General features: G+C 50.9%; 1 protein-coding gene across 3 annotated transcripts in view; it reads left to right on the top strand.

Annotated features, from left to right (window-relative positions):
- LOC147098460 (uncharacterized) overlaps positions 1 to 15270 on the top strand; it is a 182762-nt gene that overhangs the window by 118383 nt on the left and 49109 nt on the right. For 2 of the 3 annotated variants that reach the window (XM_085970072.1, XM_085970069.1), the window contains one exon: positions 14259 to 15261. The exons of the other annotated variant lie outside the window; for it this stretch is intronic. In XM_085970072.1, the coding sequence (XP_085826198.1) occupies positions 14259 to 14495 (237 nt within the window). In that variant the 3' untranslated portion in view covers positions 14496 to 15261. Of the gene's footprint in view, positions 1 to 14258; positions 15262 to 15270 lie in introns of those variants that run through there. 3 annotated transcript variants of the gene reach the window in all.

The following is a 15270-nucleotide window of genomic DNA, read 5'->3' as shown; positions in this document are numbered from 1 at the left end:
TGCCACGCCCTGGATAGTGGAGCCCTCCAGCTAGGCCTGAACACTGCTGCTGGACCCAAATAGCGCCTGAAGCCATGCAGAAGGCCCGTGAACGAGCGCAGCGCTTCTCAGAGCTTGATCTGAGTGTGCTGGTTGGTGGTGTGGAGAAGAGGCACCATATTTTGTACCCGGACAATGGCAGGAAGGCGCCGGGCCGCGTCTACCGGAGAGCCTGGAGGCATGTCGCCAGCAAGGTGTCAGCCAACAGCGAGGTCCCCAGGAGCGGTGTCCAATGCCGCAAAAAGTTTAATGACCTCACTCGGATTGTCAGGGTGAGTACCCTTTCCAGTGTCCTCCTCATCCTTGCATGTGCACCTCACATTATGGGCAAAGGGACCTGAAAGCCCTAATGGCCAGCCCTCATGCAGCAGCTATGGGACAGGCATGAACATCAATTGCACATTCTGCACTTAACACACTGGCCAGGCTATTCCACCATGGGAGGCAGTGCACACAAGATCAGGGCGACACACTGGCCAGGCTATTCCACCATGGGAGGCAGTGCACACAAGATCAGGGCTACACACTGTACTTAGAGGCCGTCCTTTCTCTTGCAGGCCAAGCTGGCCAATAATAAGAAGAGCCGGACTGCGACCGGGGGAGGCCGACCCCAGATCCAGCCGCTCACCGAGCTGCAACATCGCGTGGAGCGCATCATGGGTGGCCGGGTGATTGGCCCCGTTGCATGTGGAGATGCCGACCCTGTTCTGGGCACCAATGGTAAGGACATCACCTTTTGGACCTCTCTCGTCCCACTTGCGCATCAGATCTACATCCTTTGCCACTGTCCGACCAATGCGCTGAATGCCACCATTCATGCATCCCTCGCTGACGCCCTCTCCTCACTCTAAAGCTACTCTTGTGCCTTCCTGCTTTCAGATGGTGAGGAGGAGGTCCCTGAACTTGCCAGTGACAGCCCCTCAGAAGAGGAGGAGGAGGAGGAGCAAGAGGAAGGCGGCCCATCAGGGGAACCCTCAGCCGCCGCAACCCATGCGAATGTAGGGGACACGTCTTCCCTGGAGGGGAGCGTGGCGGAAGTGTCGGAGGGGAGGGGAGCTCATGGGACCTGCGGCCTGCAGAAATGCGGGAGGGGGGTGGAAGCTCAGCAGCCTTCTCCCCAGAGGGGGGAAGGGTCGGAGGGGAGTCCAATTGCTGGGCCCAGCGGCGTCCAGCAACGCAGGAAGGGTCGGCCAGCTCGGCGGCCTTCTCCCCAGAGGGAGAGTCTGGCCTCCAGTCCGGAGATGGTCTTCGCCGAGGAGATGGGACGCCTCGAGGACTTGTCCGCGGACTCGGAGTGCCGGCACACGGAGCTCATGGGGGTAGTGGCACGGTTGCCTGAGGCCATCGAGTCCCTCTCTCGGAGTGTGACCGACGTCGGGGCCTCACAGGCCATCAGTTTGGCGGAATTCGGGGCAGAGCAGGCAGCGAGTCGGGCGGCATTCGGGGCAGATCAGGCAGCGAGTTGGGCGGCATTCGGGGCAGCTCAGGCAGCGAGTGGGCTGCTGATCAGTGGTGCCGTGCAGTCACTGGGTGCTCTGATGAGGTCACTGAACAGGGCAACACGGGCACTCACTGCTGCCACACTCGCTGTGTCAGCCAGGCATCGCCAGGGCATCCAGCGCGCTGCAGCAGCACAGCGGTCTGTCCCTCGGCAGATTGGTGCGCATGCTGCAGTGCTGGCCCAGGCGAGTGCCAGTGTCTCAGGCGACCAGCGAGCGCCTGCCATCCGCCAGCTTGCCCCCATTCCTCCAGCCGCCACTGCCACTCCCCCAGTGGAGCTGCCAGGAGCTGCTGCAGCGACTGATGCTGGCCAGCCACAGCTGCAGCATTCAACAGCCGCCCGCTCGACGGCCAGACCTCGACTAGGCCGACCCCCAAGGGCATCTGCCGTCACGACATGTGCCCCTCAGGAGCCTGCCCCCAGCCTTGCAGCAGCCAATGGCCTTACTTTGAGGAGGAGCAGCAGGGCGGGCAGGGGCCACACAAAGATGGCCAAGGCATCACCCTAGCGGGCCAAAAAGTCGAATGTGTGGGCAGTTGTGTTTGTTTTTTGAAGGCCGAGAATTGGATGTTTGTTTTTTGAAGGCCGAGGATGTGATGTTTGTTTTTTACGAAGGCCGAGGATGACGGCCATTTTAGTTGCACTGTTTTGTTAATCCTCTCCAGGTTGTGGGAGCGAGTAATGTGTTTGAGTGTTTTTTGGGGGTTTCGTCTGTTTTTGGTTTTCATGTGGGAAGGGCCCTGAGTTTGTACAATAAAGCATTTTATTTATTAACATTGTCCATGTTTGATCTTTGAAGTGTTTGTTGCCTTAACCGGCTGAGGGCTTGCGGAGCGGCTGCAATCATGTTCTTTCATTGGCACAAGCCATTCCCTGACAGGGGGCCTAGAAGTGACGTTCAATAAGCCGCCGACGAGCGGCCCTTGGACCTTTTGCCTCCCTCCTGGGCTGGTACTCCTCGTCCTCCTCCTCCTCATGCTCCTCCTGCTCCTCCTCCTGAGGTGGTGGTCCAACGTGAGGTGGCAGTGCCTGAGTCCTGCGGATAGCCAGGTTGTGCAGCATGCAGCAAACGACGACGAATTGGGAGACTCGCTCCTGCGAACACCGGAGGGCTCCCCCGGAGCGATCGAGACAGCGGAACCGTTGCTTGAGGACGCCGATTGTTTGTTCTATGATGTTCCTAGTCGCTTGATGGCTCTCGTTGTATGCCTCTTCAGCAGGGGTCGTGGGCGTGCGGAGCGGGGTCATGAGCCAGGTACACAAAGGATAGCCTTTGTCTCCGATAAGCCATCCTCTTGGGTGAGGCTGTGCCTGGAACATGTCAGCCACAGTTGTCTGTCGCAGGATAAAGGCATCGTGGCTGCTGCCTGGAAAGCGGGCATTGACAGCTAGGATGCGCTGCCTGTGGTCACACACCAGCTGTACGTTGAGGGAATGGTAGCCCTTCCGGTTGCGGTAAGCCTCGGCATGCTCCAGAGGTGCCCGCAAAGCCACATGCGTGCAGTCAATGGCACCCTGCACCATGGGGAAGCCCGCTATTCTTGCAAATCCCACTGCACGCTGCTGCTGCTTGTCCAGGGTCATGGGGAAGGAGATGAATTGATGTCTCCTTCTGAAAAGGGCATCGGTCACCTGGCGGATGCAGCAATGCACGGCGAACTGGGAGATGTTAGCGATGTCCCCAGCAGCAGATTGGAAGGAGCCGGTGGCATAGAAGTTGAGAGCCACCGTCACCTTCACTGCCACCGACAGAGACGTCCTGCGCATCAGCTGTGGCTGCAGATCTCTGTGAAGCAGCTGGCAGATGTCTGCAACCACCTCCCTTCTGAATCGCAGCCTCCTAACACACTTCGCGGCAGACATGGTCAGATAGGAGGACTGCTGGCAGTATACCCTGGGTGGGTAAGGCCTCAGTTGGCGACGCCTGTTGCCCCCTCTGCGTCTAGCCAGGGCTGCCACTCTCTCACGGCGTCTGTAAGCCCTTCTGGCATAAGGCTGAAAGTCAGCGTTGGCACCCAATGCAGCCCCCATTATATGCTGGCAAACACTGAGCTCTCAATGAAGGCAAAGATAATTGCTAAGCTCTGGCCTGAGCCAAAAATACCTGTCCTAGTGTTGGCCCAAACCAGTAAGCTCTCCTCCTTGGTCTCTCTCAAAAAAACCGTTGCACAAGAGTGAATGCTGCAAAATGGCTGGCCTTTATAGTGCAGGGTAAGTGCTGCCTCGGCTGTGTACCGTTCCACTTCACAGTCGTTAGGGCCGCCCGGCGCACAATGGCCCGGCGCGAGTGAAGTTCCGGTTCGGGGCGCACAAAGGGCGTTGCACGACGAAATGACGTCATGATCTGCGCGCGCAGCAGGGCGCACGCTAAGACTTTGCGCCGACGCTAAATGTGTACTGAAGTTGGGGCGAGGCGCAGATCGCGCTGCGCCCGGGCGCTAAGCGCCTAGCGCTCGAGATCTACTCCTCCTAAGGCGCTAACGGCTGGCGCGCCCAACTGAATTTCTAGGCCTTGGTGTCATAAAGAAGACTGAGGAACCGACTGACTGGGTAAATTCCATGGTTTGCGTCAATTCAAAAAAGACTGATGAATTGCGTGTCTGCATGGATCCCAAGGACCTTAATGCGAATATAAAAAGAGAGCACTATCAAATCCCAAAGAGAGAGGAAATAGTCAGCGAAATGACAGGAGCAAAATTCTTCTCCAAGATGGACGCCTCGCATGGATTCTGGCAGCTGAAACTTGATGAAGAGAGTGCTAAGCTGTGCACCTTTAACACCCCGTTTGGTCGATACTCTTACCAGCGCCTGCCCTTCGGCATTAGCTCCGCCCCAGAAATCTTCCACAGAGCAATGGAGCAAATCATCGAGGGCCTGGATGGTGTGCGGGTGTACGTGGATGATCTGGTAGTATGGGGCTCCACTCAGGGAGAGCACGACACCAGACTGGAAAAAACACTTCAGAGGATATGGCAGTATGGACTCAAACTAAATAAAGACAAATGTCAGTTCAGCGTCAATGAAATCACATTCCTCGGGGACAAGATTTCTGCAGAAGGGATTCAGCCAGACAAGTCAAAGGTAAAGGCCATACATGACATGGAAAAACCAAAGGACAAGAAAGGGGTTCAGCGGGCCCTTGGCATGGTTAATTACCTAGGGAAATTCATTCCAAATCTGGCAGTGAAAACCGCTCACTTGAGAAAACTGCTGCACCAAGAGGCAGAGTTCCAATGGGGACATGAACATGAGAATGAATGGAAGGGGCTGCTACACATTCTAGCAAGTGAACCCCTACTGAAGTTCTTCTGCCCTGAAAGGACAAAAGTGTCCACAGATGCCTCTAAGGATGGATTAGGGGCTGTCCTTCTACAGGAAGATGAAGGAGAATGGCGACCAGTGGCATATGCATCACGCTCCATGACGGCTACAGAGTGCCGGTATGCGCAAATAGAGAAGGAGTGCCTGGGCTTGGCATTTGGGTGTGAAAAATTTCACACCTACATCTATGGACTTCCCAAGGTTATCCTAGAAACTGACCATAAACCACTGCTAGGGATCGCAAAAAAGAATCTGTGTGACATGTCATCACGGATACAGTGCCTAATGATGAGACTACAATGTTATGATTTTGAGCTCACATATGTGCCAGGGACACAAATGTTCATTGCAGATACACTATCCAGGGCTACGCCTCATGCCACACAAAACAGTGAAACAGAAGAGGATGTGGACCTTCATGTGGATATGGTCTATGCAGCATTGCCCGCCTCACAGGAACAACTATCAAAGATAGCCTCAGAGACATCAAAGGACCCTGTTCTGAGGAAAGTGATGAGAAATCTTCAAGAGGGCTGGAAGAAAGGGTCATGTAAACAATATCATCATATTCAGTCTGAGCTTTCTGTGATCAATGGACTACTGCTTAAGTGTGACAGGATAGTAGTGCCCACCTCTATGCGACGAGAAATGCTTAACAGGATACATGAAGGGCACCTGGGTGTGGAAAAGTCAAAAAGGAGGGCACGTGAGGCACTCTACTGGCCAAACATGAACTCTGATATTGACCAGATGATCAGTGAGTGTGCTACATGTCAGGAGTATCACTACAAGCAAACAAAAGAGCCCCTCATTACCACAGAGCTCCCATCACAACCTTGGCAAAAGGTAGGAACTGATATTTTTCACTACGAAGGAAAAGACTATTTGTTAGTTATTGATTATTACTTTAATTATCCTGAGATTGCTCTCCTACCCAGCACCACGTCAAGAGCTGTGATAACTCACCTGAAGTCAATCTTTTCCAGGCAGGGCATCCCTCGAACTCTGGTCTCTGATCATGGCTCTCCCTATGCCAGTCATGAGTTTCAGCCGTTTGCTACAGAGTATGAGTTTAAGCATGTAACCTCCAGCCCGCTCTACCCTCAAGCCAATGGAAAAGCGGAGAAGGGGGTGCAGATTGTGAAAAGACTATTAAAGAAAGCAGCACACAGCAACACTGACCCATATCTGGCCATGATGTCGTACAGGGCGGCCCCGCTGGAAAGTGGCAAGTCTCCAGCTGAGCTCTTACTGGGTCGCAAAATCCGTACTCGACTTCCCAGGCATGTCACACCTGATCACAGAGATGAGGTATGGGCAGACAAGGCCCGGAAACTTCAGCGGAAACAAAAAACGCTCCATGACCGCACAGCCACTGCACTAGTGCCTCTACAGGAGAAGGATGTAGTTCGCATTGAAGGGCCTGGGTCATGGAATCAAAGAGCCACCGTTCTACAACAGGCTGCCCCCAGGTCATACAGTGTCATGACAGAAAATGGCAATGTGATTCGCAGAAACAGGAGGCACCTACTGAAAACCACCGAGACCTATCAGCCGCAGGAGGGCAGAGAGGATGAGCTGATGATGGAAATCCGACAGAGTGACGAGGAGACGAGGGCAATGCCACAAAGTGATGAAGTACACAGGGGTGACAATGAGACAAGGGATCCGTGTGGTACAGACATGAACTTAATGGAAACAACTGGGTTGGCCCAGCAAATACCCGCTCAGCTACGCAGGTCACAGCGCACCAGAAAGCCTGTCGTTAGACTCGACCTGTAGACAAGGGAAAGAATGTAAACCGCTAATGGACTTCTGAGTGTGGGTAGTGTTTATATGTACTGGCAGTTATTGCAAGGTATAGTTACACTGACAGTTTTTACATGTTGTTAATAGTAGTTACACTGACTGTTTTTATATGTTGCTAATATGTGTTCTATGTGTTATGTTATGGTGTTTACTGTTTACATCATCGTTGAGGGGGAAAGATGTACAGATAACTGTAGCTGTAGTAAAGACAGCTGCTTTACGGTAGCTGTAGTAAAGACAGCTGCTTGACGGCAGTCGGATAAATAGGAAGCCATCTTGGCCAGGCGGCAGTACTGCACGAGCTGGCACTGACTCAAGACCTAATAAAGAGTACTCAACGATATCTACTCGTAAGCCTCTTAATACTATGATATAAGATAACATTACAGTTTCCTGGCCCCAACGGTCTCCTTTTCACTATGAACGTACAATCCCTGTACACCTCCATCCCCCACCAGGATGGCCTGAGGGCGCTCTGCTTCTTCCTTGAACAGAGGCCCAACCAGTCCCCATCCACCACCACCCTCCTCCGCCTGGCTGAACTTGTTCTCACATTGAACAACTTCTCCTTTGACTCCACTGACTTCCTCCAAATCAAAGGTGTTGCTATGGGTACCCACATGGCTGTGCCTGTCTTTTCATGGGATATGTGGAATACTCTTTGTTCCAGTCCTACTCGGGTCCCCTCCCTCACCTCTTTTTCCGGTACATTGGTGACTCTATTGATGCTGTTTCCTGCTCTCGCCCTGAACTAGAAAATTTCATTCACTTTGCCTCCAATTTCCACCCTTCCCTCACCTTCACATGGTCCATCTCCGACTCTTCCCTTCCCTTCCTCGACTTCTCCGTCTCCATCTCTGGGGATATTTTATTGACCAACATTCACTGCAAGCCCACTGGCTCCCACAGCTACCTGACTACACTTCCTCCCACCCTGCCTCCTGTAAGGACTCTATTCTATTCTCCCAGTTTCTTCGTCTCCGCAGTATCTGTTCTGACAATGCCACCTTCTATTATGTCCGTGTATGATTGAGACACGGACAGCAGGAGTTGAACAAAACAAGTCTTTACTGAAAGGAGTCAATCGGGAAACTGAAACTACAGAGGCTCTCTAGCGCCTTTTATACAGGGGTGGTCACTGCCGGTACTGCAGTCTGAGACCAGTTATTCTCTTAAAGGTACATACACAACAATTCCTCCCCTTTTAGATAAACAGTACTTAACATTCATTTAACAACTAAATGATAACTAATTACAATCACAATTACGGTTGCTAGATACATTGGTTAAGTTTAAGCAATTATAAGTTCAGTCTTTGAGGAGGCTTCCTGATTCTGTCTGGATAACGCCTCTTTGGGGTATCAGGTTCCTCTGGCAAGGTTGAGTCGGGATCAATGTCGTTGTTTGGTTCATCTGCTTCCAATATTACCGATTCTGCGGTAGCTGCAATTGGTACGTCGATTTCATTACCAGGTGTATCAGATCGTGGTGTGGAGTTGACGTTTTCCAGTGACTCTAGAATTTGGTCAGCATGGCATCTTACAATGCCCTCTCCAACGTCCACGGTATACATGAGAGGTCCTTGCCGTGTACAAATCGTTCCTGGCTGCCATTTCTCAGTGCGGTAGTCCCGGGCCAAAACTGGTTGACCTATCTTAAAACTCCTGGTCGGCCTTTCATTCATATTCTGAAACTGCCTGTTCTCCACATCTCTTCAGACGTTTGGCTTAACCAAATCCAAGCGGCATCGTAGTCTTCGATTGAAGAACATCATGGCTGGAGTTTGGTTGGTAACCGCATGTGTCGCATTCCGGTAGGCAAACAAGAAGTTGTCCACCTTGTGTTGTAGGGGTATATCTTCATTACACATTGCCTTGATAGCCTTCTTGAATGTTTGAACAAACCTCTCGGCCAATCCATTAGTGGCTGGATGATATGGGGCAGATGTGTAATGCTTAACACCATTGTTCTTTAAGAACCCCCGGAACTCTTCAGACACAAACTGTGGTCCATTGTCAGAGCAAATCTGTTCAGGCAGCCCATTCCTGGCGAATATGGTTCGTAAAACTGTGATAGTTTTTTCCGTGGTGGTTGAGGACATTTTTATTACCTCTGGCCACTTTGAATGTGCATCCACCGCAATTAAAAACATCGAGTCCATGAAGGGACCAGCAAAATCAATGTGCACCCTTTGCCATGGAGATGAGGGCCACTCCCATGGATGTAGAGGAGCTTGTGGTGGGGCGTTTTGGACCTTCTGGCATCCTGCACAGCTCTTGGTCATCTCTTCGATTTCTCTATCGATTCCCGGCCACCACACAAACACTCTGGCTAAGTTCTTCATTTTTACCCCACCCAGATGACCCTCATGAAGCTCATTGAGCACTCTATCCGTCAACTTAGGTGGAATTACTACTCTGGATCCACACATCAAGGTTCCTCTGCACACTGACAGCTGTTCTCTTCTCGGCGAGAATGCTGGCAGCAGTGGTTCGCCATGTGCTGGCCATCCCTTCACCGTTAAATCATAGACCCGTGATAGTGTCGGGTCATTCCTTGTTTCCTTTTCTATGTTTGCATTCGTCACAGGGAGACATTCGACTATGGTCGAGTGGAATAACTCCATTGGATCCACTGCAAGGTCTTCTTCTTCCACCGTCGGCAACGGTAGGCGTGACAATCCATCAGCATTCCCATGCTGTTTAGTTCCTTTGTACTCGATGTCATAATGGTGTGCCCCTAGGAAAAGGGACCACCTCTGCAGCCGTTGTGCTGTCATTATCGGTACGCCCTTCTGAGGGTTGAAAATGGAGACAAGAGGTTGATGATCGGTTAGTAGAGTAAATTTTTGACCGTGCAGCTAGTGATTGAACTTCTTCACCCCCCACACTAGGCTGAGGGCCTCTCTGTCAATCTGGGCGTAGTTACGCTCGGCAGAAGTTAACGAGCGTGACGCAAAAGCTATCGGCCTCTCTAAACCATCAAGGAATTTATGTGACAGTACCGCCCCAATGCCGTAGGGAGACGCATCACACGCCAGTCTGATCGGCAGTGCTGGGTTGTAGTGAGCCAATACTTCTCTTGAAGTGATTAAGTCCTTACTCTTCTGAAAGGCCCGCTTACAGTCATTGCTCCATTTCCATGCTACTCCCGTTCGTAGCAGGGTGTTCAGTGGGTGCAGGATTGTCGACAAATTCGGCAAAAACTTATGGTAGTAATTCACCAATCCGAGGAATGACCTCAGTTGCGACACATTTTCAGGCGCTGGGGCCTTAACAACCGCTTCAATTTTGTCAGGGGACTTATGTAACCCCTCTTCATCAATCACGTGGCCACAATACGATATCTGTTTCTTAAAAAACTCGCACTTGGGGCGGTTGGCTCGTAGCCCATGCTCCCATAGTCTAGTGAGCACCTGTTCTAGGTTATTAAGGTGTTCACTGTCACCTTCACCTGTCACAAGGATGTCGTCCAAGTAACACTGAGTCCCCGGAATCCCTTGCAGGACTTGTTCCATTGCTCTTTGCCATATCGCCGGAGCCGATGCTACTCCGAATACCAATCGATGATACTGGTAAAGACCTTTGTGAGTGTTTATCGTGAGATAATTCCTAGAGGATTCTTCAACCTCCATCTGCAAATATGCTTGTGCTAGGTCAATTTTTGTAAAACGCTTCCCTCCAGACAGTGAGGCGAAGATGTCTTCTATCCTTGGAAGAGGATATTGTACTGTGTGAAGGACTGGGTTCACCGTCACCTTGAAATCCCCACAGATGCAAACCTTCCTTGGCTCCTCAGACTTATTGCTTAACGTTTTCTTCATGACAGGAACGATGGGTGTCGCCCACTCACTCCAGTCAACCTTAGACAACACGCCTGCCTTCTCCAGATTCTCCAGCTCTGCCTCGACGGCTGGGCAAATTGCATATGGTACCGGTCTTGCTTTGAAAAACTTGGGAATTGCATTCTCTTCTATTTTTATCGAGGCGGTTACGCCTTTAAGAGTGCCCAGTTCTTGTTGAAATACCTCTTTGGCGTTAGCTAAGATTGTTGACAATCGTCCAGGAGTGACGTCGTCATCTTTTTTACCGTCCACCGTCATTGCATGAATGGAGTGCCAATCTAAGCTTATCTTCCTGATCCATTCGCGTCCCAATAACGGTGGTCCACCATTTTGCAGTATGTAGAGATACAATTTCCGTATTTTCTTGCCGTTGTATTCGACAGGCACCCTTATTTTTCCTCTGGGGTATACTTTTTGCCCCGTATACATCGTCAAGACGATTGATGTCTCTCTCAAGGGTATGTGTGAGAATAGCCGCTCGTAGTCTCGTCGATTCATGACGGTTAGCGCTGATCCTGTATCCAATTCCATTTTAACTTGGGACCCTGCTATCGTGAGGGTGACCCAAATGGTTCGGTGATCCTCTTTTGCGATTACATTGTGAAGTTTGAGACAGCTTAGTCTCCTGTTCCCGGATTCACTATCGCTCATCTGGTCTTCGGAACTACTGTCTGTCATCTTTTGTACTTTCTTGTACGGTTCCTTAGTAGCCTTTTTGTTGTTGCTGGTCTTCTTCCCAGACCTGCAAACTCGTGCAATGTGTCCCATCTTTCCGCATTGCCTGCATATTTTGTCCTTGGACCAGCAGTCCTTCTGGTCATGGTTAGTTCTGCCGCAGCGATAACATTTTGCAATTCCCCGTGTCATTTCGTGGGTGCCGTATTCCTGTGGCTTTTGTTGAATTTCCACAGCTCCCCTGGCTGCTGCTTCGTATGATACTGCCACGCTGAAAGCCTTATCTAGCGTCAGCTCTTTCTCTGAGAGTAACTTCTTCTGTGTTCCTTCACTCAGGAGTCCACAGACAAATTTGTCCCGTAGTGTATCTGCCAGTCCTGCTCCGAACTGGCAGTGCTTTGATAGCTTGCGTAGTTCCGTAAGGTACTCAGCATTGCTCTCATCTTTATGCTGAGTTCTCCAGTGGAATTTAAATCTTTCGGCTATCAACAGCGGTGCAGGGTTTAGGTGTTCCTGTAGGACAGCAACAATTTCGTTAAAACTCTTCGCCTTCGGTTTGGCTGGAGTAATCAGGTCCCGCAATAGGCCGTACGTTCTAGCGCCCATTAAGTTTAGCAATACCGATGCCTTTTTCTCATCGGCTATTTCGTTTGCCTCGCAATATACCTCGACTCTTTCCACATACGTGGTCCAGCCCTCTATTGTATTATCAAAGGCAGTGATACAGCCAGTCTTCGGCATCTTGAAAATCTAAAATGGCGCCTCCCGCGCTTTGCCTTCTTCCCCGATTTAACAAAATGGCGCCTCCCGCGCTTTGCCTTCTTGCCCCGCTGATTAAGATGGCGCCTCCCACGCTTTTGCCTTCTTCCCTGCTGTTGCTGGCACTGCTTTCCGCGGTTTCCGTTGCAACCTGCAGCTCCTCGCGGTTTCCTGTGCGTTTAATATTTCTTTTTTTTATTATTTTCCTGTCGTGGAACAACCCTGTGGGACTCTTGCCTCCCTCTTCTCGGGTCTATACGCAGCCCGGTTTCGTAGCACCGGCCGCGCCCTGTGTGCTCCACCCTCTCTCCTCTTCCCGACAACGCTGCTCGGCCCCGTTGCAAGCCACCCGCTCGAATTCTAGACCGCCGCAGCCCAGGAAGGATCAGTGTACTACCTGCCACCAGCCCGATTAGCTGAAGCACCGTCGACAGGAACCAGGCCCCGCTTTCGACAGCTTCTCCAGCAATCTTCAACTCCGCTAACACAGGGGCGGATGCCCACGGTCGACGCCCGTTTCTACTGCTTCTTTCTTCCTTCTGGCCTCGACCTCTGCTCACTTCACTGCAGGAATGGATCCCAGGAGGTGGTGCAGACTGTAGGTAAGTTCGTATCTGCTCGTCGCCAGTATTATGTCCGTGTATGATTGAGACACGGACAGCAGGAGTCGAACAAAACAAGTCTTTACTGAAAGGAGTCAATCGGGAAACTGAAACTACAGAGGCTCACTAGCGCCTTTTATACAGGGGTGGTCACTGCCGGTACTGCAGTCTGAGACCAGTTATTCTCTTAAATGTACATACACAACACCTTCCATACAAGTGCTTCCGGTGTGTCTTCCTTTTTCCTCAACCAAGGATGCCCCTCTACTGTGGTTGACACGGCCCTTGACCGTGTCCATTCAATTTCCCACACTTCTGCTCTCACCCCTGCCCCTCCCTCCCAGAACCACGATAGGGTTCCCCTTGTCCTCACCTTTCACCCCATCAGCCTCCACATTCAACAGATCATCCTCCGCCATTTCCGCCACCTCCAGCATGATCCCACCACCAAACACATCTTCCCCTCCCCCCGCCTTCAGCATTCCGAAGGGACCGCTCCCTCTGCGACACCCTAGTCTACTCCTCTATCACCCCCAACACCCCTTCCCCTTTGCCCGGTACCTTCCCGTGCAAGCGCAGGAGATGCAACACCTGCCCTTTTACCTCCTCCCTTCCCACTGTCCAGGGCCCCAAACACCCCTTCCAGGTGAAACAGCGATTTACTTGTGCTTCTTGCAATCTAGTATACTGTATTCACTGCTCACGATGCGGTCTCCTCTACATTGGGGAGACCAAACGCAGATTGGGTGACCGCTTTGCGGAACACCTCCGTTCAGTCCGTAAGCGTGACCCCGAGCTTCCGGTCACCTGTCACTTTAATTCTCCACTTCACTCCCACTCTGATCTCTCTGTCCTCGGCCTCTTACACCATTCCAATGAAGCTCAGCGTAAGCTTGAGGAACAGCACCTCATCTTTCGATTAGGCACTTTACAGCTTTCTGGAGTTAACATCAAGTTCAACAATTTCAGACTATAAACTTGGCCCTGTATTTCTTTTTCTCTCTTGTTTTCTCGCATGGTAGCTGTTGATGATTCTGCCATTGCCATTCACACCTCATCTAGAGTCATCTTTTGTTTCTTAACTTGTCCCATTACCTCTCCTTTTGCCTCGCACCATCATCCCTTGTGTCAGTTAATCTCTCCTGCCTTCCATCCTATCACAGACCGTCCCTTTGTTCTTCCATCCTATCACAGACCTTCCCTTTGTTCTTCCATCCTATCACAGACCTTCCCTTTGTTCTTCCATCCTATCACAGACCTTCCCTTTGTTCTTCCATCCTATCACAGACCTTCCCTTTGTTCTTCCATCCTATCACAGACCTTCCCTTTGTTCTTCCATCCTATCACAGACCTTCCCTTTGTTCTTCCATCCTATCACAGACCTTCCCTTTGTTCTTCCATCCTATCACAGACCTTCCCTTTGTTCTTCCATCCTATCACAGACCTTCCCTTTGTTCTTCCATCCTATCACAGACCTTCCCTTTGTTCTTCCATCCTATCACAGACCTTCCCTTTGTTCTTTCCTCCCCTCCTCCCTGCCCCTGCTTAAAAATCTCTCTTCTGCAACCTTTTCCAGTTCTGACGAAGGGTCCTCGACCCAAAACATTGACTCTGTTTCTCTCTCCTCGATGCTGCCTGACCTGCTGAGTGTTTCCAGCATTTCCTGCTGTTATTTTTATTTAAAGATTGTTTCCTTGTTGTTTTGCAGGTGTACTGTGACACCATCAGTGAGGCCGTGTATGTGAATGTTGCAGCGAGCAATGCCCAGCAGATGAGGCAAGAGCTGAAACCCTGTCGGACAAAAGCAGGCTCCGATAATAAGGTGAACGTCACCTCTGACCAGGGAGATCAGTGGAGTCAAAACCCGCACCCCACAGGGGACCAGCAACTGTATGAAGTGATGCCACCTGAACCCGTTTATGAAAATCTAAAGAGGCTTCCATGAAAGGATCGGTGTAACCATTGGATTAGGCAAAGGCACGTGGATCAGTAAAATACTTGTTGTCAAAACGTTACATATTAGATAGAATTACATAGAATGTTGCAGCACAGAAACAGGCCATTCGGCCCAAATGCTCTGTGCCGGTGTTTATGCTCCACACGAGCCTCCTCCCGTCCCTCTTCATCTCCCCCTATCAACATATCCTTCTATTCCTTTCTCCCTCATGTGTTTATCCAGCTTCCCCTTAAATGTATCTATACTATTCGCCTCAACCACTCCCTGTGGTAGTGAGTTTCACTCTCTGGGTAATAAAATATGTAATATAATAAAATAATAAAACAATGGATAAAATGTGTATTTCTTTTAGGTTTTCAGGGTGTGTGGAGCACAGGATGTGTGTGCACCATGGTCCAGGTGTAACGGAAAGGCTTGTTCAGCCTGTGCGTGAGATCTAGGATCGGGCTGTGAGGTGGATGAGTCGTCTACAGAGGACCTGGGTCAGGCAGCAAGGGTACAGCCTGCACGACCCTGGAGCCAGCCTCTCGACGAGCAAGGGGTGAAGATGCTGCCTGGAGGGTGGGAGTGACTGCGCACGCTGCTATATCCAGGGGTCAAGGGGAGGGTATTAGCATGAGGGACAATGGCTTCTCACACTGGTACGGAATTTCTGCAGTATTAAACGCAGCCTTTTCTGGAGTACTTAACTTCGAGGCTTCATGACTTTGTAGTTTATGGTGTTTACACGGATTAAAATAATGGCCCAGAAATTCGGGTCGGA

Source organism: Somniosus microcephalus, chromosome 29, assembly GCF_052327205.1.
Source record: "Somniosus microcephalus isolate GS21.2 chromosome 29, FLI_Smic_1.0, whole genome shotgun sequence".
Lineage (NCBI taxonomy): Eukaryota > Metazoa > Chordata > Chondrichthyes > Squaliformes > Somniosidae > Somniosus > Somniosus microcephalus.
This window is presented reverse-complemented; position numbering and strand designations above follow the sequence as displayed.